General features: G+C 40.8%; 1 protein-coding gene across 5 annotated transcripts in view; it reads left to right on the forward strand.

The window, feature by feature from the left end:
- The window catches only part of TRPM3 (transient receptor potential cation channel subfamily M member 3), a 412,959-nt gene extending 387,570 nt beyond the window's left edge, over positions 1 to 25,389 (forward strand). For all 5 annotated transcript variants that reach the window (XM_043514673.1, XM_043514672.1, XM_043514674.1 and 2 more), the window contains 5 exons: positions 8,876 to 9,026; positions 10,303 to 10,502; positions 11,253 to 11,385; positions 17,911 to 24,595; positions 24,708 to 25,389. In XM_043514673.1, the coding sequence (XP_043370608.1) occupies positions 8,876 to 9,026; positions 10,303 to 10,502; positions 11,253 to 11,385; positions 17,911 to 19,357 (1,931 nt within the window). In that variant the 3' untranslated portion in view covers positions 19,358 to 24,595; positions 24,708 to 25,389. The remainder of the gene's footprint in view (positions 1 to 8,875; positions 9,027 to 10,302; positions 10,503 to 11,252; positions 11,386 to 17,910; positions 24,596 to 24,707) is intronic.
- Positions 25,390 to 25,620: the final 231 nt, after the last annotated feature.

Raw genomic sequence — 25,620 nt, forward strand, 5'->3', positions numbered from 1 at the left:
ATAGAATTTTTTAAATCATACATTTCATAATTTCAGATATTTAAATCTGAAGTTTCATGGTATTGTAATTGTAGGAGTCCTGACCCAAAAAGAAGTTGGGGGGTGGGGTTGCAATGTTGTTGTAAGGGGTGTGGCAGTACTGCTACCCTTACTTCTGCACTGCTGCTGGTGGCGACGCTGCCTTCAGAGCTGGGCAGCTAGAGAGCGGCAGCTGGTGGCTGGGAGCCCAGCTTTGAAGGCAGAGCCATTGCCAGCAGCAGTGCAGAAGTAAGGATGGCATTGTATGGTATTGCTCCCCTAACTTCTGTGCTGCTGCTGGCAGCAGCACTGCCTTCATAACTGGGCAGCTAGAGAGTGGCAGCTGCAGGCTGGGAGCCCAGCTCCGAAGGCAGAGCTGCCACCAGCAGCAGCAGAGAAGTAAGGGTGGCATGGTATGGTATTGCCACCCTTATTTCTGCACTGCTGCTGGCAGGGCACTGCCTTCTGAACTGGGTGCCCGGCCAACAGCTGCTGCTCTCCAGCTACCCAGCTCTGAAGGCAGTGTAAAGTAAGGGTGGCAAAACTGCGACCTCCCCCCAAAATAGCCTTGTGACCCCTCCCACAACTTCCTTTTGGGTCAGGAGCCCCAGTTTGAGAAACTCTGGTCTCCCCCATGAAATCTGTATAGTCTAGGGTGAAAGCACACAAAAGACCAGATTTCATGGGGAAAGACCAGATTTCATAGCCCATGACGCATTTTTCATGGCCGTGAATTTGGTAGGGCCGTAATCATAAACGAAAAGAAATAGAGCAAAACTTCTAAGATTATGTTTAAAACATGGTCAAATTTTAAAACAAGTTAAATAAAAAGATGAACTAAAATTGAAACTAAAAAGCAGTTTCTCTCAGATAGACACAATCTTCTTTATTGATGGATGAGACAGGGAATTGGTAATAGAATTTCACTTTTAGGTTGCCATTTCTAATCCAGCTCAGATTGGCATTGATTGATAGTGACTCCCAATCAACTGATGATTAGTCGTTTCAGTGTCTTTCTAGTCGACAAGTGTCCTCATCATAAAATCTACCACAGCAATTTGCACTAATTGGTACCCTTGTTGGAAATCAGAGCAGAGAACCCATAGATTGAATTGCCACAAAGAATGAATTGTTTTCTCACCCCTAGAACCCGTCCCTCCAGAAAAAAACAAGTGGTGGGGGAGGAGGGTAGAGATAGCATCAAAGGAAAGCTTGTGATGCTGTTGTCTATAGTGTGCCTGTTCTATAAACAAAGGGTGAGTTTGGTAGGTACTCTTATACGTGGTCAGATAATACCTGTAAAATGACATCTTGATGGACAGCAGTCACCATTAAAATCCAACACATAACATTATTCCTGGACCTAGAATATGGAATCACTATGATTGCTGTTGACAGATATTGATTTTTTAATGGCAACCCCTGTATGTTGGCTCATTGTCTTCTATTTAAAATTTGCTTAGTGTATAGATCAAAACAAGATTTTCTTTCCAACTGACAGCATTTCAAACGCAAGCGGAGAACTAAAAATCAATCTGGATTCTTTCTGCTCCCTACATCCCCTTATGGAAAAATCCCATAGAATTGTAATAGACAGTGATGGAACCTGATTCTCCTCTCATTAACACTTGAGTAATGCCAGTAATTAGAGTGGGGTTACTTCAGTGTATGGTCAATATATGCACGAGGAGAGTCATACCTAACAAGTCTTTATAGGTTTTTGAATCACCTTAGAGAATATAACAAAAAATTATATCCTTTATATAGAATTCTCTAGTGGAGAGGGAGAATTCTGATCTCAAATCCCCAGCCAGAGGTTAAAGGAAGTCTGGTGTTGGGCAGTGGTTGGTGGTATGCCAGGTCTATGGCAACAAGATGGGAAGAGAGTGAGCAAGGACTTAGTCTAATTGGGGAAAGGCATTCTCTCTGCTCAGGAATGCCAACTGCTACACTATCATTCTTATTGGAGTAAGATGACTAGAAGAATATAGAATTCTATAAGATGGTTAAAACAAATTATAGAAAGGGTATATTTTTCTGTTAAATTCTATGGACCCAGTTCACATTGACACTTTACCCCATTCCAGTTGCCAAGTGAGGCCTTAAAGTGAGTGTAAATTGCATCTACATCCACTTGAAAGCCACTTAACACTGCCAGAGCAGAATAAAGGTGCCCAATATGAATGAGAATTCAAGGCCTGTAGATTTTTATAATAATTTGCTTGAGCCTTATTATATTTCTGTAGAATCTTTTAAATTTCAGCCTTCGTACATTTCTATGGAACTTTCTCATATGGGCCATCACCCTTATTCTAGAATTAGAACTAACTGCAATTTTGTACAAGATGGAATGAAATGCACCTTTGCTCTTCTGTGACTATACTGTACGTTAACTCTGCATCACTGACAGATTTTGTTAATATGCTAGACAGACCTACTGAGTGATATTCCTACAAGGCCTATGTACCCTTGTGTGGGGTTTTTTCTTCTCTTGTTGCAAATATGTTTATTGTTTTTAATATACGGAGAAGGAAGGAACTAGAATTAGAGGGAGCAAGTGTAGAATAAAAAGACTTTTCGTATAAAATATGACTAAAGCACCAACATTGCGAGGCACAACAGATATTTGGAGGAAATGTTTTAGCACAACCCAGGACAAAAAGTAAATACAAGAATATGGTTTACTTGGTCCTGCCATATCTCAGGGTGCTGGGCAATGTCCCTTCCAGCCCTACATTTCTATGATTCTGTATCAGAACAATACTATCTATTAATGCTAAAACAATCATTTAAAATAATGAGGTATTGTTGCAGTTCCCTGACAGGTTTTTTTCCCTAGTGACTAAAGCAAAGATGTGATAATCTGGACTCACAGATTTTAGTGCTTTCTCTGCCTCTGAATCACTGTGCAGCCTTAGGCAAATCACTTATCCTCTCTATGCTTCAGTTTCTCCATTTGGTGAATGAGGATAATAAATACCTAGCTCACAAAGTTGTTTAGTGTTTAATTAATTAATGGTTATAAAGTGCTTGAAGATCCTTGATGGAAAGCTCTGTGGAATTTGAAGTATTATTAAGATGGGAAAAGCACCTAGTTATTCATAAGGATGAGGATATAAGTACATTTCAGATTTCTGGAGCTTCACAAAAATATTATTCATTACTTAATATTCATATTTTTGTCTTCATCTTGAGAAACATGACTATAGGTGCCCATTAAGAAGTTCTTTCTAACATACCTTGAATTATAGAGACCTTATCCGTTTTTAAATGAAAAGCTTTTATACAGAAATTGTTTTTGCTACTAAGTAGTATCCTTCCCTTTCTCTTTTGGGATGGCAGATGTGGGAGGAGATTTGCAACTGTCCTTTCACAAGCCCTCAGCCGAATGCACATTAAAAATTAGCAATGCCCATGTCATGTCTGGTGTAATTATATTAGAGAAATAGACCTTGGAGTAAACATAGCCCTTGGCCTAAATTCTGCAGATGCTTTAGGCCTGAAACACTCAGAGATGTGGGTTACAGCTGTTTGCTCTCATGTTATAAGCTGGCCAGAAAAAAGGAAGGGCTAGGGAGCTAGGAGGAAAGGCTTGTACAGGAAGCTGCAAAAGTGAACATGGAAAGGGAAAATAAGCATAGGAGGGGATTATGAAAGAAGAAACAAAGGATGCAAAAAATAACTGTTTCTACTGATGTCGGGATACAGTGTCCTAAAATTTAGTGAAGTTGCACATGTGTAACTGAAATTAGAGCTAGGCCCTGAAAAGCCAAATTATTAAAAGCATAGCTCTGAGATCTATGCTCAATGTCCTACCTTCATTTAATTTGTACCTAGGTATCCAACTAGTCATGTGTATGTGCAGTCACCTAGTATACACATGCAGTTGTTGTAAAAGGCCTTGAATCAGCAAAACACTTAACATGCTTAAGTACTATGCTGAATCAGGGCCATAGCATGCACAAACATAAGCACACAATCTGAAACAAACATTGCAACTCTGTTTTGAAAATGTTTGCCATCATGATTTCATTCTGCCTTAAATGATGCAAAATAAATGCATTTATCAAACTCTATTTTTAAATGGCTGAATAGAACTCTGATGTTTTCTTGTCTTCTTCTTATGCCAGTATGAGCATGTATATTTATTGTCTAAAGAGAATGCTAATTGTGTTAATTTTATTTTAATATAATCTCTTTTAAACACAGTCATGCAGTGTAGCACACCTAGTCACAGATTACTGTATTTCACAGCATGAGAGACTTCTGTGGTACTGGAATCATTCCACCTGTGCCTCCATGCTTCTCACTATCCCTAGGGTGTTTTTTTGTAGCATATGCTCACACTGGACCTACACATCTCATTGTATTGCTGCAGACACCCCTGTCACATAGATTGGACATTTCAGACCACAAATTGAAGCACAGGGTGTTTTGCTTGTTATTTGTAAGTATATGATCACAGACTTCTCAAGGAGCGCAGATTTTGTGGTACATTTCAAGCGAAACACCCTCTTCCATAGCAACACCAAAGCAGGTGATGGTCCATGCATCAGAGACAGGAAAAATGACCTTTGGCTTGGGGAGGCTGCCCTGGACTGGGAGCTAGGAGACCATGGGTTCTAAGGTTACCTCTGGCACTGCCTGCTGTTCATATTTCTATGCACTTCATAGCCATTATTATTGAGCATGTCCTCAGATCTCTCCCTTAGCCTATGTAAGAGGGAGACAAGTATCCTTCTCCCCATCTCACAAATAAGTTAACTAAGATTTGGACAAGATCACACCCAGTAGAACTAGAAATAAAACGCAGGTCTATATGACAATCGACCCAAGGCTGAGCTATGCTGCCTTTCAGAATGAACATACCAAATCTATGTACTTGGCTAACCCATCTTCAACCACTAAACCATGCTTTTCTCCTAGGGGCAAGAACAGAATCAATTAATTCTGATCCCCCACCATCCTACTGTTGACTTGCAAATAGTTGTGTAACACAGTGTGTCACTTTGCCCCCAAAGCTGGCCCACATGGAGGGTGACGCATCTTGTTCAAGTGGTAGAGGGCTGCGCTGGTGATCTGCATGCTTCTTATGGTTGTATATGGTAGAATTTCGTTTTTCTTGTTTTCTTTTTAAACAAATGGATTTATTTAGGAAGCAATGAAAATAATCCTATTGTATAGTTTAAAACATTGTAAACAGTCAGTTCTGGTGTGATGTGCAACAAAACACAGGTGTTCCATATTTGGGTCATTTGTCACACAATTTAATTGTTTCAGGCAGATCTGGAGGTTGAGAGGTATGCTTGATTCCAGCAGGTTAGCTGCCCAGGCAGTGCCACACAAAATTAATATTGAGTTGTCACTTAAAGTCAGCTGACTCCAACACAACAGGCATAGGCAGGAAGCCTTTGGAAACCTGTATGGGGAAACCAAACACCCATGTATATGTAATTCTTGTGGCATGAAAGGAGTTGGAGAGCGGTTGTCATACTCAGTCTAATTGTCCAGCGTACTGTATGCATAAACTGCATAAACTGACAGGGCTGCATTAATGGCATTCGAAATCCTCTGAGAGAGGCGGTCTATATTAAAGGAGGCTGGAGAAATCCTTTTTGTCTAGATAATTAAAGCTGGATTTTTTTTTTTGGTAATTAGAAAAACAGAGTTTGGGCTAAGCTTTTGATTTCCCTGACGTATGATACAAAATACGCCTTTGAGAAATTTCTGTCAGTGTGATAGAGCGAGATTATTCTTCCTGTGTAGCTATCCTCAGCATCCTTCACGTGCTATAGCAACTGATTATGTGTGTTTATTTTGTTACTGATCTGGAGTCTTTATAGGGCCAAGTTATGAATTAGACTTAGTATCCTGCTGAACTATCGTAGCTTGAAATCAATGCATGCACATAAATCAATGCTGGCCCCCCTGCCCAACAGAATTTTAAAAGCACTTCGTTTATTTCCTGATCCTGATAAGTGCTGAGTGCCCTCAACCGCTGTTGAATGGAGGCTGAGATCAATCAGCACTTCACAGAAAATCCTCCACAAGTCTCAAGGCAGAGCCCTTGATGCCTACATGAAACTACAGTTTGACAAGCTAAAGGAAACATTAAATAAGCAGCTAATTGAAAAGATCTGTAAATAGCATGTTGTTTGAAGAATTATTCTCTTTGAATTCATCCCAGAGAGAGAGGGTTCTTTTCTCCCCTCTATGTGGGGAAGACTAATAATGATCATTAGCATGTGTACATGCCCACAAGCACAGCACAGCCTTTACAGAAGGGTGTTATTGGTGTGTGGGGTATTGCTTGTTCTGGCAATGTAATGCCTTTTCTGTGGGTGGTGGTTATATATTTTGACCTGGGATAGTACGTCAAACGTTGACGTCTCCCATACAACTGCATCAAGTACAGATTTAATAGTATAAAATCTTCACATGCTGCCCCAAAAAAACAAGGCCTCAGGGCTACTTGATACCACATGACTAACACCACAATATCATCCACAATTGACTCCAGTGAGCTTGGGGTCAGGCCCAGAATAAACATTTTGAACAGAAATCATACTAGATTTGTACGTCACAGATTTGTTGATTTGGGGGGGGAATTTCAGAAGCACTCAGTGTTTGCCTAACTCTGCTCCCACTGAAGTCAGTGGTAAAACTCCATTGACTTCACTAGGAGCAATGTTAGGCCAATGCTGAGTACTTTTAAGAACATAAGAACGGCCACACTGGGTCAGACCAAAGGTCCATCGACAGCCCAATATCCTGTCTACTAACAGTGGCCAATGCCAGGTGCTCCAGAGGGAGTGAACCTAACAGGTAATGATCAAGTGATCTCTCTCCTGCCATCCATCTCCACCCTCTGATAAACAGAGGCTGGGGACACCATTCCTTACCCATCCTGGCTATTAGCCATTAATGGACTTAACCTCCATGAATTTATCCAGTTCTCTTTTAAACTCTGTTATAGTCTTAGCCTTCACAACCTCCTCAGGCAAGGAGTTCCATAGGTTGACTATGCACTGAGTGAAGAAGAGCTTCCTTTTATTTGTTTTAAACCTGCTACCCATTAATTTCATTTGGTGGCCCCTAGTTCTTATATTATGGGAACAAGTTAATAACTTCTCCTTATTCACTTTCTCTACACCACTCATGATTTTATATACTTCTATCCTATCCCCCCTTAGTCTCCTCTTTTCCTATCTGAAAAGTCCTAGCCTCTTTAATCTCTCCTCATACGGGACCCGTTCCAAACCCCTAATCATTTTAGTTGCCCTTTTCTAATGCCAGTATATCTTTTTTGAGATGAAGGGACCACATATGTATGTAGTATTCAAGACGTGGGCATACCATGGATTTATATAAGGGCAATACGATATTCCCCATCTTACTCTCTATCCCTTTTTTAATGATTCCTAACATCCTGTTTACTTCTGGGGGGTGGGATTTTGAAAAATCCCACCTTAATGGAGGGAATGATGGAAGGCTATTGATAATGTCCATTGTATCTTTGAAGGGGTATATGTAAGCCACTTCTTCAGTGGTTCCCTTGAGGAACCCAAAAAGTTGCTTATTCAGGATGAATCTTAAGGTATAGGAAAATTACATGCCAGCATGAAACGGGTCAGGCAACAGGAACCACCACGTGTTACCAGGCTCAGCACTTTAAGTTGCTCAAGGAACCAAAAACAAAGAAGGCACTCTGACATTACATGCCTTTTCCCTGACAGCTAAGACACCTTTAAAAACATGGCTGCCCAAGCCAATCTTGGTAGACAGCGGGCATGTCATGAAAATAAGGAACCTGATCTTCACAAAAGGCTACTCAGCACTTCATTTCTCTTGCTGCTGATCTTCAAACTGCACCGTTACCAAATACTACAGTATTAAATGGATCAAAATAGCGTGGCCGCTATCAGATTTTGGATACTTATTTTTTGACATTGTCATTAAAAGCAGATCTGAATAATGCAGGGTGCTGCAGTGGGTTAGAAAGAATACATAGAACGCTTGAGACCAAAAGGCCAACCAGAGTTATGTACTGAACTCACATTTATAAATGGGAGTCTGGCCAAAACTTTATCAGAGAACTTAAAAAGTAATATTTTATCCCTCCTCTCCCGACTTCCAAAAAACTAGTACAGAGTGTATTTGAATCTAAATCATTCAGAAAATAAACTGGGGGCAGCTCCACTGCCTCCATGTTCCTATACCTGGTACAATAATACTTGATTGTTTCCTGCATTATTCTAGGCAGGCAGTCAAAAGTCCTTTATAGCAGAGGGTCATTACAAACATTATCATGGTGCTTCTTAGATTCTTGTGTACAGCAATGGCCAAATAATTTCATATATTACTTTGTGCTATTGATTTGCAGTCCCTTCTATCAATTAGCAAAAGCCTAAATATTTATTCCCAATAGAAAATAAATGTTAGCTCATAGGAATAAGCATTTGGGTCAGTTAACATGCAAACCTCTAATTACCACCAGTACATAGCACTATTTCAGAAGCATCTTGACAGGTCAATGAGGGACAGGCAGCTGCAACTAAAATCACTCAAACCATATAGACTTCCTGAAATTTCTCAGGGAAAATCTTGATGCTGCTAACAGAAGAACATTCAATATCAGAGCAGTAGCTTGTATAATCTGTAGTGAATTTGACAGGTGTTTGATCACAGCATGAGGCAAGTATATAGTCAAACCTCTTGGGGAAGCATCATCCCACTGTGCTTTGGAAGATTTTTTGGGGGGAAAAAAACCTTCTTCATAAATATTTAAATGCTTTTGTAAGGAGAGCTGAAAATAAGGTTACATTCTCATTCGTTTGTTTATACTGTTTCTTCCCAGCTCCCTGCGGCCAAAATGAAACCAGAGAGGATGGCAAAATAATCCAGCTGCCCCCCTGCAAGACAGGAGCATGGATCGTTCCTGCCATCATGGCATGCTACCTCTTGGTTGCAAATATTCTTCTGGTGAACCTCCTCATTGCTGTTTTTAAGTGAGTGGAATACTGATACATATGGATTCAGGGAGTTATGATTGTGACGTTTCCCTGGGGCCCCCTAGGTTATGAGGCACTCACTACCACCTGAAAGAAAACCTGCTTATCACCTTTCTGGTGACCAGTCCTTAATCATAGACCTTAAGAACATAATTTTAAGTATATACACACAACTCCTTATACAACATCCATACATACATTTTGCAATGGTTATGCTGACCAGTGTGATCCAGGCCTTTGATGACATGCTTTTGATGAACCCATGGGATCCCAGTACTCCATCCAGAGGTCCTTGGGTCACAATGGTGATTTGGCCAGCATGGCAGCCTTTGCAGACTGCTGTGCTGTAGACTGGGGTTTGGAATCAGTTTCAGGGGAGATTTATTATAGGTGGGCATGACAGAATCTCCAGGCAGGGCCGGATTTAGGGGCAGGTGACTGCTTTGGGGTATTGGGCTTGGGGGGTGGCTGTTTTTGTTGTTAGCGACAAAAGAGAAAATAGAATGTTTGAAGTAAAATGTTTCAGGTGTTGATGTTAGTACATTTCAGTTATTCTTAAAATTAAAAAGTTTCTACAAGCTTAGAGAAAATGAATTTTTTTAATTGGTTTATATAGGACATGAAATAAAATACAGATTTATAGATCCTAGCATGCAAATTTATCCTCTTTTATGACAGGGATAAATCATTCATGCAAATCATGCATCAAAATCATGACATGGATTACAAATGCAATAAAAAATAAGATATTCAAAAGTGTAACAAATGGAGTTACAAAAGACGCTCCTCACCTTGGGCGCTGTCTGGTGTAGGTCCAGCCCTGTCTCCAGGGTATGTGGTGGTTGTATAGTTCTTCAGAATTTGTGGTATCCAAACTACAGAGATCCACTGGGACAGAGAGCAAGGAAGTTCTGCGTTCTAATCTCAACTATCGCACATGTTCACTTAATCCTTCATTGCTTCATTTTACCCATACATAAAATGTGAATAATAACACTTACTCACTTCATGAGCCTAACTGCATGAGCCTAACTGTAAAGTGTTAAGTATTCATATTCTGTCATTCATAACCAGCATATCTTTGAAACTGCTGGTACAGTCATTGTGCTTTCTTGAGGAGATAACAGTGAATCTTACCCTGTTTTTTATGATGGGCTTTGACACTATGTGAAATCTGTCTAACTAGGTACTGTATTATCATGTGGGGGAATACCCAAAGATGGTTTCAATCTCACTTTATTTTCCTTTTTTCCCCCTCTCTCTTTTCTTTTAGCAACACATTTTTTGAAGTCAAATCTATATCCAACCAAGTGTGGAAATTTCAGAGGTATCAATTAATCATGACATTTCATGAAAGGCCAGTCCTACCACCACCTCTGATTGTTTTCAGCCACATGACTATGATTTTCCAACACCTCTGCTGCAGATGGCGGAAACATGAAAGTGACCAAGATGAGAGAGACTATGGACTAAGTAAGGTTCAACCAGTTTATACCTGTATATAAAAAGCGTGACTTTCAAATTCATTTGGTGGTTCTTAGAGTTTGGAGGGCATGTAAACTGAACTCAGCTCTACAATAACCTTTTCAGTGAGAAACAACTACATACACACACAAATACTAACTGAAATTAATTATTTAATTTTCTCAGTGCATCTCCCACCCTTAGAGAAAACCAGCAGAATGTATTAAATTTTCCCCTCTCCCTTACCACTGCTTGATATACAAACATGCCCTCTTCCCTCCACTTGACAACAGGGAACCCTGAGACGTGAAAGTTTTGAAAACAGCACCTGGCCCAGAAGAGATACTAAAAATTTAAGTACAATTAAGGATCTTTGTTTGGGAGAAGTTAGAAATAGGAGAACTTACCCAAACAAAAAATGGTTCAAATTTGGCTAAGGTCCAGGCCTTATTTCTTTGTTTTAACTAGTTCATTAAACCCTAATAATGATTTTGTAAAAAGATAGGACATTTCAAAGTGATATTCATCCAACTGCTAAAATTCACAGCAATAGTTTTGTGTGCACAATATTTATCTGCCTGATTGATGGCTGAGTGCACTAATTTAGTAGCTGATTCTCATACAAGTGTATGATGTAGATACAGCCTTGGAGATTGCTTTTGAAAGTTTCGCCAACAGTCTACAATAATAAAAACCAGGACTTTGTTTCTTATAAATTTCTGCTTTGTCAATGTCACATTCCTCCTGTAATTCCCACAGAACTGTTCATAACTGAAGACGAACTAAAAAAAGTGCATGACTTTGAGGAGCAGTGCATAGAAGAATATTTTAGAGAAAAGGATGATAGATTTAATTCTTCCAATGATGAAAGAATCCGCGTCACTTCTGAAAGGTGATTTTTGGTTTGGTTTGGTTCGGTTCATTCTATATCAGGGGTGGGCAAACTACAGCCCACGGGCCACATCCGTCCTGCCAGCAAATTTAATCCGGCCCTTGAGCTCCCACTGGGCAGTGGGGTCGGGGACCACTCCACAGGCTCATGCCGCAGCTCCACGCAGCTCCAACCTTCCATGCTGGAAGCAGCAGCATGTCCCCCTCTGGCTCCTACGTATAGGAGGAGCTTGTGAGGGCTCCACAAGCTGCCCCTGCCCCAAGTGCCACCCCCACAGCTCCCGTTGGCCGGGAACTGTGGCCAATGAGAGCTTCAGGGGCAGTGCCTGTGGACGGGGCAGCGCACAGAGCTGGAGGCGGGACATGCTGCTGCTTCCGGGATCTGCTTGAGGTAAGAAGGGGAAGCCAGAGCCTGCACCCCGACCTCCTCCTGGGCCCCAACCCTCTGTGCCCCTGCCCTGATCCTCCCCGCCCTCCGAACCCCTCAGCCCCAGCCCAGAGCACCCTCTTGCACCCCAAAGTCCTCATCCCCAGCCCAGAGCCTGCACCCCCAGCGGGAGCCCTCACCTCCCCACTGTGCCCAAATTCCCTGCCCCAGGCTAGAGCCCCCTCTGAACCCTGCGGTCCCAGCCTAGAGCACCCTCCTACACTCCAAACCCCTCACCCCCTCCTGCACCCCAACACCAATATCGTGAGTATTCATGGCCCGCCATACAATTTCCATACCCAGATGTGGCCCTCAGGACAAAAAGTTTGTCCGCAACTGTTCTATATAGTATGTATCTTTAAATGTGTTCCTGTTACCATTGCTACTCTTTTTTCCTCTCCTTGGTGAGGGAACTGCTTGAGGCTACTTTTTAAATTATTCTTCACAGCCTAGAAACTGCAGCTGGTTGGAAAATGTTCAAATTTTTTTACTAATTTTCATCCAGATTTTGAAACTATAAAACATTTAACCAGCTCAGTTAGAAAATAACAAATCCATGCATTCTTCTTGTATCTGAGTTTTTCAAATCATAGCCCTAGAACACAGGTGGGCAAAATATAACCTGGAGGCCCAATGTGGCTATTAGGTTCTTTAAGGCAACCTGTAACTTTAGCACTGAGGTGTAGCCCACTTAGAGCGGTCAAGAGCACTGGATGTCTGGACCTGTGGAGTGGAATGGGAGTTTTGCCATTTACTTCAATTGGACCAGAATTTCACCATAGAATTTACGGACTCACTCTCTCTGTATTAAAGATGAAGGTAACTGCAATCAACTCCATTTTATGTAAATTCTGTGCAGCCTCAGGTTCCTGGTAAATTCCCAACATAGTTCTCAGAACTCTCTCCTCTCTCTGTTTAAATGGGTGTTTTATGTAGCCCTCAGAACCACTGTATCTGAGCAATTTAGGTAAATTTGAGTTCGCCATCACAGATCATGTCTATTGACTTAAGGCATTGGTCTCAATAAATATTTCAGGTCAACATCCAGTCAGTCTATTAATAACTAATTCATACGAGCCAATGAAAACTCTTTAATTCCTTCTGGTTAAGTTTTTCTTAGAGAGACAATGAGAGTGATGGTTGTGAATTCATTTCAAGAAGAAACTCTCTTCCACCTATGCTGCATCCTCACAGCACTACATCTGATGCAACCCAGGTTTAAAAAGTGCTTTATACTGGCATAGAAACATATTTTAGTTTTATTTCAGCTTTGAAAGTAAATCCAGCTAAGAACAGGACTAGCATATCGTATATCCCCTTAACCATCTGCATTCCTGGCTGAGAACTGTATTCTCAAACAACACACTTTTATGAAAGTACATTAAAGAGGAAGGATAGTCCAGTGGTTAGGGACTAACATAAAACATGGAAGACCCAGGTTCCATCTCAGCTTTGCCACAGACTTTCTTTTGTGACTTTAGCTTTTCTGTGCCCCTGTTCCCCATCTGTAAAATGGACGTAACAGTAATTTTCTTCCTCACAGGGGATAAATACATTAAAGATTTGAGATGCTTAGAATCTTATATAGTCCCAGTTATTAAAAGACACTTTATGAACCAGAACCACAGAGCTGTCCCAGTCCATTCCCAGCTATCTTGAACACGGGAAAAATTTGGATCTGGACCCAGACTCTATCCAATTGTTCTGACCCAGAAACATAAATCTAACCCCTCTACTCTTTCCCCAAACTGAGGAATGTTCAAAAGTCGCTCCAGATCCAAGCTACATAACTCAGGGCCATCTCAATAGAAATTGTTAATAAGTTGCAGGACACAGAAGCTTACACACCCTCTCGCTTTTCTATCACAATACCTGGTCATTATCCTGTAGCAGAATACATAGAGCATTACATCCATTAAAAACTTAAATTATAAGCAAGGTCCACAAAATAATAGGTCGAGTCCACTAAATCTACTTTGTGTGACATAAAGTGGACGTGAAACAGCAAGAGAGGCCTGTGGAGAATTCCTCCTGAGTTGGGGAACTCTCTCCCAGCAAGAAGCCAAAAGAAGGCAGCTCTGCCACCTCCTGAATAAGCCACTCCTCCCTCTCCAACCCTTAGCATAAGGAAGGGGAGGACATATGAGTGGTACAGCAGAACTCTGCTATGCCCAGTCCTACAGTACCATCAAATCCCTACAGGACTGTAAGCTAGTACTGTCAGTCAGAGCTGCTGTCTTGCCTTGCACGTGGGCCAGATGGCTCAGAAGCAGGCTCCCTGACAGCCTCCCCAGTCAGACTCTGTTGAGTATCATTACTTCATGTGCTGCACACCTCATTCAGGATTGATGCCTTTGCTTCTTAAACATCCGATTGAACATTTTGGGTTTACACAGTCTGTTCTGTGGCCTAGCTTGAGAAAGGACAATAGTTACATGCTATAGGTGCAGGCAGGCTAGTTATGGGGAATGAATGAATGAACTTCCTCAACAATACTATAAGAGGAGATGCATTGTGAGGAGTTGGTGGGGGAATGTGAGAGCAGGACAGAGTCTTGCAGTGAGAATCAGGGGAAACAATCTCTAGGAAGAAAGAAGAAATTGAGAAAAGAATTGGGGTGGGAGTTCCTATACTGTGGTGGAAGTCAACCATACTTAGGCCCCAATCCTACAAAACTTGCTTATATGCTTAACTTTAATCATGTGAGTATTCCCATTGATTTTACAGTTATACATGTGCTTAAGTGTTTGCTGGACCAGAGCCTTGGTCTTTTGCTTCAGCCTTCTCTGAATCAAGTCACAACTTACACCTTTACCTTAGGCTGTGGCTGAAGGGAAAGCCCTCTGGCATTTGTGTTTGAGCAGACATGCTTTATATTTAGTATTTGGATTTACAATAAAACACCCCACAAAAGAGTTCAAACTTGGTCTGTGTGTAGAATCTTTCCTACTCTGACCAGTTATAGCATCCTATAATAAAAAACTGAACCTGGAAAAAAACATAAAACAATATTTTAGTAATCCCAAATGTTCATGGGGCACACCAGTCAAATAACTTAGAAAAGTATCTACCTACCTACTTAGCAGGTTCTCTCAAAGGCATTAATCACAATAATATCTATGTGTTAATAATGCACACTTCAGGAGATGAGAATGAAAAATAACACAAGCTCTAAGGTAGTTCTTCCGATTATACTAACTAGAAAAGCAAGCCTTGTTCAATCTCCTGGAGACCATGAGGGAGAGCGAGGTGGGATTGATATGTTTTTACATGGACTTTCTACTGCAGAAGAGTTACAACACATTCTCTTTGGAATCCTTCTTTCATAAACAATATACTACTGCCAGCAGTTCATTTCAATCAGTATAGCATTATATATTTACATGAGGTTAAATTATTTTGCTTAAAATATATGCAGCCATCATATCAGTCCACCCTGCAAATATTCCTTCCTAATTAACAGTCCAGTCCTGTCTTAAAGTCAATAGAAAAACCTGCCATTGACTCCAAAAAGATGAGGATCAGACCTTAATAGCACTTAAGATATTAGGTTTAGCTTCACCTAACTCCCAAAGATTATTTTTAAAAATCTATCCTTAAACGATTTGCCCAAGGTCCCACAGAAAGCATAGGCACTTGACCCATGGTGTCCCACATCCCAAGCTGGATCCTTAACTACTGGGCTATCTTTCCTCTCAAAATATTTAAAATTAACTATTACTGTAACCAGAGGCCCTGCATGACTGTTGATGGGGAGGGCACAATTTAAAGGTACTGGGGCAATATGTGACCACCCCACACCTTGCCACTGGATCTAAAATAGACTGTGTCCCACCCCCTAGGGTGAGCAGAGGAACGTTTGGAGAGGTGAGCAGCAATGCCAGGTGGCTTGAGCCAGTGACTCCAGGCAGTTAGCTAAATGAAACAGAAATCTGGGGAGAGGGCATGTGCTCCCCTCCACACGCATTGTCTCTGACTGTAGCATCCAAAGACTCCAATCAAGATTGGAACCAGAATGTATTAACTGGTCACAAATATGTATCCAGACATGGTCCCTACTGTTATGCATCAGCATACACTCAGAGAAATTAGATAAAAACATAAATAGTCTTGCTGGAAGGCTGCAATGTAACACTACTTTATTTCCTAGAATTCAGAACAATAACACACAAGAACCTAAACAAACAGAGAGAAAAAAAAACCAGGCTGCTCCCTAAAACAAAGAGGCACAAATCACCCTGCCTTACTATACACTGGCTGTCTACAAACTGACTCTAATTGCATTGCTTCATTCCAGAGCCCACCATTAAAATCAATGGCAAAATTCCCCATGAGCTCAATGGGATCAGAGTTTCCACTTGTTCAGTATCTTCTATATCCCTAAATTTTAAAGTTAGATATGTCATCATAGAAGAGTTATTTTACAGGTTGAATGTGTGCATTCAGTCATTGGCTAAGAAGTATATAAAATTTGCATTTTAAAACCAGAACATTTTGTTAAATTGTTAAATTATATGGAAAAATTGATTCCAGTAGGAATTAGTAGGTTGAATATTCTCTAATATTGGATTATATCTTATGCTTGAAGTGGGATAGGCCTTTTGCCCCAAACATTTTTGTTTCCTTTGACTAGAAGGGGTAGTTTAGTGGTCAAAAAACAACTTGGGAAGAGTGACGTTCCTCCAAACCACAGCTTCAAATCTCAGCAGTGTTTATTTAGCCATTCATCTTTCCAAGTCTGATACATATACACCTCAACCCCGATATAACGTGACCCGATATAACGTGGTAAAGCAGCGCTCTGGGGGGCAGGGCTGCACGCTCCGGTTGATCAGCATGTCTAGCTCCGACACACTGCTCTGAGCGGCATGTTAAGGGTGCCGGGCTGGGGCCCAGGGGTTGGATAAGGGGCAGAGGGTCTCGGGGGGCGGTCAAGGCACAGGGAGCAGGGCAGGTTGGATAGTTTGGAGGTTCTGGGGGCAGGGCGGTCAGGACGGGGAACGGGGGCATTGGATAGCGCATGGGCGTTCCGGGGGGCTTGTCAGGGGGTGGGGGTTTGGATAGGGGTCGGGGCAGTCAGGGGACAGGGGGTTGGCCAGGGGGTGGGGTCCTGGGGATGATTAGGGATGGGGGACTCTCTGGAGGGGGCGGTCGGGACAAGGAGCGGGGTGGGTTGGATGGGTTGGGGATTCTGAGGGGTCAGTCGGGGTTGGAAGTGACTATTAATAACGGAAATGCTCGAGGCCAAAGCAAGTTCGATATAACATGGTTTCACCTATAATGCAGTAAGATTTTTTGGCTCCTGAGGACCGCGTTATATAGGGGTAGAGGTGTAGTACTAAACAGTTTGCTGTGTGTTGTTCTTTCAGATAAGACTTCTGAAACTAAAATGTTGTCCACTCTGCATGCCCATTAAACTGGGGTGCAATCCAGACCCCATTTATTCAGTATTTTCCACCTCTAATTTCTATGGGTCTACTGTATTGAATCTACTAAAGTATTTAAAGGTAACTGATAAAACAATCGTTTTATCACATCAGCTAAAAATAAACTGCAAAGCAATTAGGCTAGATCCTTAGATCTATATAAGCTCTACTTAGAGAAAAGCCAAGGAGGGGACAGGGGCAAAAGTTGGTTGTATTCCACTTTCACACACACACCCTTAATCCTGGAGCCAGCCATATCCCGCTTTGACCTGTAGCACAATTTATAGCAACCTCATCGCTGCCCTAACTTTTGCCCATCTGCAACAGCACCCAAAGCAGCAGTTCTGGCAGCTGGGGATTGCCAGAGCAGAGCATCACCCCCTTCCTCCTGCCAGCACACCCTACATCAAGGCCTACAAGTGAGTAGCATAGAACTGGTTATTCTGGTTCTACACCACTACTGCAGTTTCCTATAAAAGGGAAATCATTTTGGCCACTTAATCCATCCTTAACTGTGCTTTGCAGCAGATGGGGTGATATAAAAATCAGAATAGAACAGAGGATTTGGCCTGGACTTTTTAAGCCCTATTTGTTCCCATACACTTTGGCAGGTTAATAAATGGACACCAGTAATCACTCCCCTGTGTATAACCCATGCATTCTTCTTTTGAAGGGTAGAGAACATGGCCATGCGCCTAGAGGAAGTGAATGAACGAGAACATTGTATGAAGGCTTCACTTCAGACTGTAGACGTCAGGCTTGCTCAGCTGGAGGACTTGACAGGACGAATGGCTGCAGCCTTAGACAAGCTGACTGGTATAGAGAGAGGGGAAACTACTAAGATACGATCTAGAACCTCCTCAGACTGCACAGATGCAGCCTACATTGTGAGACAGAGCAGCTTCAATAGCCAGGAAGGAAACACTTACAAGCTTCAAGAGAGTATAGATCCTGCAGGAGAGGAGTCAATGTCCCCAACCTCTCCTACAATCACGCCCCGCCTGCGAAGCCACTCTTTCTATGCAGTGAATATGAAAGACAAATGTGGGTTAGAAAGGTTGGAAAATATTTTTAAAGAAAAGTCTGTGAGCCTGCATCGAGCGAGTAGCTCACACTCTGTATCAAAAGAAGCAAAAGTACCATTAGCCCCCACAAGCACTTTGTCAATTGCCCCAGACTCCAGAAGGCCTTCGTCTTGCATAGATATTTATGTTTCTGCCATGGATGAGTTGCATTCTGGTATAGAACCTCTCGACGGTTCTATTAATATACTTGGTACCGGAGACCCATCTGTGCAGGCTCAAATAGTCTCTTCTGTTCTAGCTAACAGTGCGTATATTAGCAGTACTCCCAGTGACAGAATTTCCGGCAGGAGTATTGATTGTGAGGAAACCTCTACAATGGAAGCAAGAGTGTTTTCTTCAGACTATTCACATATCATAGATAGCCAAAACCTCTGGGAGTCAGACACTCCTTTGTATCAGACTTTAGAGCGATCTAAAAGCACTCGCTATCTGGCTACTACCCCATTTATTCTGGAGGAAACCCCAATTGTGAAGTCTCATAGTTTTATGTTCTCTCCTTCTCGGAGCTATTTCAGCAGCCTTGGGGTGCCAGTCAAAACAGCGGAGTACACAAGTATTACAGACTGCATAGACACCAGGTGTGTCAGCGCTCCCCAGAATATTGCAGAAAGATCCAGTTTTCCAGGAAATCATGGAGACAAAGTGGAGGACTTGGGATGCTGCCACCCAGAGAGAGAAGCAGAGCTAAGTCACCCAAGCTCTGATAATGAGGATATTGAGGTCAAAGACAAAAAGGGGGCTTCCTTGTCTCCTCAAGAGAGCAGCACAGCAAGAACACTGTCCAACAACATACCACTTCCAAAAATAGAGAGGGCCAACAGTTACTCAGCAGATGAGTCCAGCATGTTGTATGCACACACAAGGAAAAGCTATTCTATCAGTGATAAACTTGATAGACAGCGTAACACAACGGGCCCACGAAATCCATTCCAGAGGAGTAAGTCATCCAGGCCGGAAAGTAGAGGAGACAACTTGTCTATGAGAAGACTGTCTAGAACAGGTGCCTTCCCTAGCTTTGAAAGCAAGCACAGCTAGACATGCATAACAGGAGGTCTAAGAGTCTTCTGCTCTCCAGTCCATTTTCCTTAGCAGAATAAAATATATGTCAACTAAAGTCAGAGTCTGTCACTGGTCAGGTTAGTACTTTGTTAATCTCATTTTCGCACACTGAGTTACTGGATCCTGACCGAGTTGACATTTGCACTTAAGGAAAGAGGGAGGGAGGAAAGCTTTATAAAGGCTTTAATTTAAAAAAAAAAGAAAAGAAAAGAAAAAAACACCCTCATGAAGCCTTGAGTAGGTTCAGAAATCTGCCTTTTACTAGATTACATCCTAGGATTTCTCATAATTATTCATGAGTTTCTAAGACACAGGGCTAAATTGGCAAAAAGAAAAGCATACAAATGAGACACTCTAAACTGATTTCTTTTTACATCAGTTCTATCATTACAATGACTGAGGAAGAGCATCATTGTAGTCTATAGAAACGAGCTGTAAGCAAATCCTAAAGCTTCCCCACTTCTGCAACTGATCATTGTAAAGATAAACAAGGCAACAATCATATAGTTCACCTGTCTCTCTTTGTATTGAATTATAGTGCCATAAAAAGTTTATATTTTCAAGATGGGAAAGGAAAAAGAACTGCTTTTTGTATTGCAATGTAAATGAAGGAAGAATTTATGTAAAAAAAATAAAATTGTCAGGTGATTTCCTGTACTAAAGAGGCATTGTGGTACAGTTGAGCCAAGCTCAGGATGAATGTAATCAAGTGGAATAGTATATATTTATTTTTTTACCACATTTGTCATTAATATATTGTCTCACTAAATTAAATGATGTCATGGAACAGTAAGGATAATGGGCTGAGATGCTCAAAGCAGAGCAGGAGTGATATTATATTTTCACCGTTCTCTGCAAGATTTCCATTACTTCCATTAATTGTTATCCCCCTGCCCAAATTGCTACCATGCTCTTCTTACTGTTCTATCATCAAGTTGCTGATTTTTCATATCATTCACCCAAACAAGCATTAACATTTTACTTATTGAGGCAGTTGTATCTGAACACTCAAACATACAAAGTTTATCAAGCAATCTGATTTCAGATTACTGTTGTTTAATGGAAAATGCTCTTGGCAGAGTATCTCAAAACAATAAAAAAAAGATTTTAGAGGTAAGCTAAAGCACCAAAGTGAAAACTGATATGTGTTAACAGCAAAAGTCGTCAGTTGCAAGTATGCTTCCATTTAACAGCAAGATAGAACAAACCACAACATGCATTTTAATACAACTTCTGCCCTCAATTGTGTGTATGGGACCCCAAATGAAGTCAGCAGTAATACGTCCTATGCATCTGAGTGCAAAACCTTGTTCATGATGTTAATAAGGTGTTTCCTGCCCTTATGATAGCATCTCTTGGTCATATAATAGAGCCTTAAAAGTAGTAATTTGATCACAATTTCACACCATTTTAGAGGGGGAAAGCTTAATCTTGAGAAGTTTGGAAGCGAATGCTGTGACCATTAGTTTAAAAATAAAACAGCCTCTAAAAAAGCTACCATGCATGTGGATCCAGGGCCTTTATTATTAATGTTAACGTGGGTGGGATTTTCAAAGTTACCTATGGGGTTTTGAGGCATCCCATACCCATTAATTTTAGTGGGAGTTGGCCACGCAAATCTAAGAGACATCTTTGAAAGTCTCAACCTAATTTATCTCTAGGAATTCATCCCAGGGGCATCTGAGTGATAGGAAACAAAGCCCTCTCTCAAAATTAAATATCTGACCCGCGAGAAGAGGCAAAGAGAGTGGAAAAAATTGTGAGCAGTGACTCACTTTGTGGAAAGTGGTGAAATAAACAAATGCAACATGTTGACTTTTAAACACAAAATGCATTATTTGTTAGTGCACCAATTATTTCCTTTTCGTACTTTGTTAAATCAGTCCTTCTGTGATCTAGGCTCAGCTTGATCCACATACTGTGTTTACTTGATTGCCTTGAGGTCCATGTACTGCTTTTCTGTCGTGTCACTGATCAAGGGTACAATTTCTGACCTGTCACTCAGTGAATTACAAAGTGTGCTTGTGATGGGCTGATTGTTAAACAATAGCTTTCCCAGGGACAATGCCGTTTTTGTGTAATAGTCTGTTTCAAATGTGCCAACTTTTGTATCAGTCTGTTCCTAAGGTTTCTCTAAATCAGCCTTTTTCTTTATTGCTTTTTTAATTTAAGGATGTTTTCTGAAACTATTTATAGACTTTTCCACCTTCATCAATAAGATTAGCATGGATAAGAAGAATTAATTTGAGACATCCCCATCACTTTATTAGTTCAAGGTGCAGAGATCCTCTCTGGGTGATTCATTGTTAGTTTGTTGGGGTAAAAGGGTTTCCCAATCCAGGAGCTGTAAAATAATTAGAATACAGCACTTTATTGACCTGGAGCATAAAGTCCAAGCATGATGAACCAGGACACTTTAGTTACCTCTTTTAACTGCCATTATATATAAATTCCACTATAAAAAAGTATAATTCCAAAATGTCAAAACTTTTCCTGAATGTTTCCCATTTACCTAAAATAAGGTTTCTATAGCATGTATTATGATGGATGGTAGAGTATTTTGTTTATCTTCACTTGTTAACGTCAGCGGGATGAGGATTTTGCCCTCCTCTCAACACTGAATGGTACAGGTTGTTATAACTTCTTTAGTGGAGATAAAAAATAACTCAACCTTCATCATCTTATAACTATAGCTTGTGCCATATGATATATTATGTATTGAATGATATCTTATGAAATATATATATATATAGCCCATGTATAATCCAGTATGGTTTTGACATGTGATCATATAGTGAATGTTACAGGGCAGCTTTAACATTACATTATAAAGTCATACTTTTAAATCTGTAACATTCAATAAAATAGCACATGTTGCATTGAACATTAAATTCCACTATCCAAGTTAGCATATATATGGATTATGCATTTTTGGTCACAATCTATAACTGCTGTATGTTTCATACGTCCTCCTGTACAGCACCACTGTAAATGTTTGTATGAGCTGATGTATAAGTCTCTAATGAGCCACTGTGAGCTGTGATTGGTGAGTTGTGATAGTGTGAACGATGAACTGGCATGTTATGCAAAAGATAAGATAAATGAACTTTAAATAATATTTTGAAACTCAGTTGACTTAGCTGTTTGTTTACATATGCTGGCCAATTAAGGAAGCAGTGTACAGTATTTTATAAATATTTTCATATAGTAATCTGTTCTGTTGTTTCCAGTTTAAGTGATGCTATTCTATAGTTGGGTGTACACTTGTCCTAGATATTGGATTATAGCATATTATTCTTTCACAACAACGTGATATGACTGAACTAGTTTCTCTTCCTTAAAGTCCAGTCTTTTTTTGTGTCAATGAAAATGCATGCATTGTTCCATGAATTTCTTTGGACTACTATGAGGATTAACATTTTATTATTGCCTGCCTGTAATGATGAATCCAGTTAGGAATTTAAAAAATCAAATTTTTGGACTTTTACATTATGTTCAATCTTTAAGCAAACTAAATTGATTTTTATTTTTTTGTAAGCTACACTTCAAGATGTCATGAAATTGAAGTACTAAACACAAAGGTGTGAACCTACAGCAGTGCTGAGACATTTAGCTCTCTACTTTGGAAAAGATAAGGTGTTTCATTACTGTTCTTGGCACAGAACAGTCTGGTAACTAATGGCCATGAGGTACGAATTGCTAAAACATAACAAACAGTGAGAAAAGGCTCATTAGTCCACATAGCAAAAATCGCTCTAGACTCCAGATAATTAATGTTGATTTAAAGACTTCTAGTGAAAATGAATCCGTGTATATGGATGGGATGGATGATTTTGTTAGGGTGGGGGTGACTTGAGATGTAATATTTGTAAGAGAAGTAGAATATTTGTTTCTTAGAAACTATCTGGCCCCTGGGAAATGCAAAAATAAAGCATGTCTACCAAGTTTGAACAACGGCTTATATAGTAAAAGTAAGTGCCATTCACAGGACAGGACCTCAGTCCAATTCAGCGGTTCTCAACTGGCAGCCTGTGGGCCGTATGCAGCCCAAGTAGCACACAGCTGTGGCCCGGCCCAGCTCAGCGCAAAAGAGCATGTGCTAAAGGGTCTGGGCTGCCCTGCTGCCTAGCGCAGCGAGGACGGGAGCCCTGGCCAACCCCACAAGCTCTGGGGCCCTGGGCAGCTGGCCCATCCCACATGGCAGGGCTCTGGGGTGGGGGCAGCTGCCTTGCCAAGACAGCAAGGGTCCAGGTGCTGCTGCCCTGCCACCTGGCCCCTGTGGCCCAGGTAACACATTGTGGGCCACACATACAGCCTACAATGTGTAATAAGTTGAGAACCACTGGTCTAATTCCTGCAGTTGGAGAGACCAGGCCTGTTCTCTTGAAATCAAAAGTTATCAATTTACAAATGTGGACTGAGCTCACTGAAATGATCAAAAATCTCTCTCTAAACTGTTTGTTTAAAACAAGAAAAAAAGTCTTCTTGTATTTGCTCAGGTTATCACTTTAAGGGGATTCAACAACCGAGACTAAGGAAAATATGAGGTGGTCATTCTTGGATTTCCAAAGTGGTAGTTGTGATTTAGGTGGTTGTGAGGATTATGAATTTCTCTCCTCACCCACCACCACCTAACAAAGAGAAAAAGGAAAACAAAATTTGCATTTTTGCACAAATCAGCCCATTTGAGACAGCAAAACCAGATTAATGTAAATTTATTATGACAGCTAAGTTAATACTAAGAAAGGAGCCTAAGGGTATTGTAGCATGAGTTCTCCCTCACCAATCTCACATAACGAAGAACACATTCCAAATAAGGAAGTAGGGCAAAAGTAAAGGACTTTGGGGGGGTTGCATTTAGCTGATGAATTCCTTCATTACTGTACAATAGAATTTACCCTCCTGTCTTCTCTGGCATAAACGAATACATCACAGCACTACCCCTGCACATGAAAGGAGTGATTGTCTCCACTCCCATGACTGTTATAGCCAACTGTAGTGGCATTTTGGAGAGCAATATAGCATGTTCCATTCTTCCCCTTTCCAAGGTAGATTGTTGGCTAGATTATGATCTTTGTTACACTGGTGTAAATCTGCAGGAAGTCTACACAAGTGGAGTTACTGTGTATTCACTGCAGAATAACGAGCAGAATTGGACCCTGAATTTCCAACTTTACATCACTTCTAGCCATTATACACATTGTCCTTAACCAGGTTTCAGAGTAGCAGCCGTGTTAGTCTGTATTCGCAAAAAGAAAAGGAGTACTTGTGGCACCTTAGTCTCTAAGGTGCCACAAGTACTCCTTTTCTTTTTGTCCTTAACCAGGTTTCCAGCAGACTGTCTACTGAATGAGCCACTGGGCCTGCCTAACTTCAGTTCAGATAGGCTGTGAAACCTAGTTATCTGCTGCACTTTCATTCTGAACAAGGTTCCACAAAGTTCTTATTTCAAAAGGCTCTTGAGGAAAATGGTTGGTTATGATATTGCTGCTGCTGGAAAATGGTAACTTTGTTTATATGACAGTAGGGGGGAAATGGCTCTGAAATATAACAATATGCGTGCACAACAGTAACCTGTATTAAAGGTATGTCCTCCTTTCACCCCTGAAGCTGTCTTATGTGAGGAGAGCCTATATGCTGCTACTGCTGTCTGGAACAGTGTTTGCAATATTACTGTACTAATAGCTATGTAATGATGTAGTATATGGGTTATCGTTTGTAACTGTTATACCAAACATTTATAAAAGGAGGGGGAAACAATTAAAATGTCATTTTTAAATAAATTCCTATAAATATGAAGGTTTTGAATTTTGATTTATTCAAATATATATATTACTAGGGAAAACAGTCCTTTTTAAAAGGTCTACTGGATTCACAATGCACTTTTAGACAGTGTGGTTAGATATATAATGAAAAAGCGGAAGTTGGCAGTTACTGCAGTAGAACTTTCTGAAATTTCTGTAACAAATGTTTTGCAATAAAAAAGGATGTAGTTCAAAACATTTCTACAGCTTTCCAGTGCATTTATTTGCCGTCATCTCTTTTAAACATCACAATGGACAATGATGCAAGTAGCAGCTGCCTTTCTCCAAATAAAATCTGATTGTTTTACTTCAGTTCTAGCTAAGACTAATTTAAAAACAGAGGTACCCTCCCTCACAGCATTTTATAAATGTGATTAAAAAAAATCAGACTAGTTTAATAGTTCTCACAAACACTTCTGGGTCCTGGTCATCTAG

This window comes from Dermochelys coriacea, chromosome 5 (assembly GCF_009764565.3).
Source record: "Dermochelys coriacea isolate rDerCor1 chromosome 5, rDerCor1.pri.v4, whole genome shotgun sequence".
Classification (NCBI taxonomy): domain Eukaryota; kingdom Metazoa; phylum Chordata; order Testudines; family Dermochelyidae; genus Dermochelys; species Dermochelys coriacea.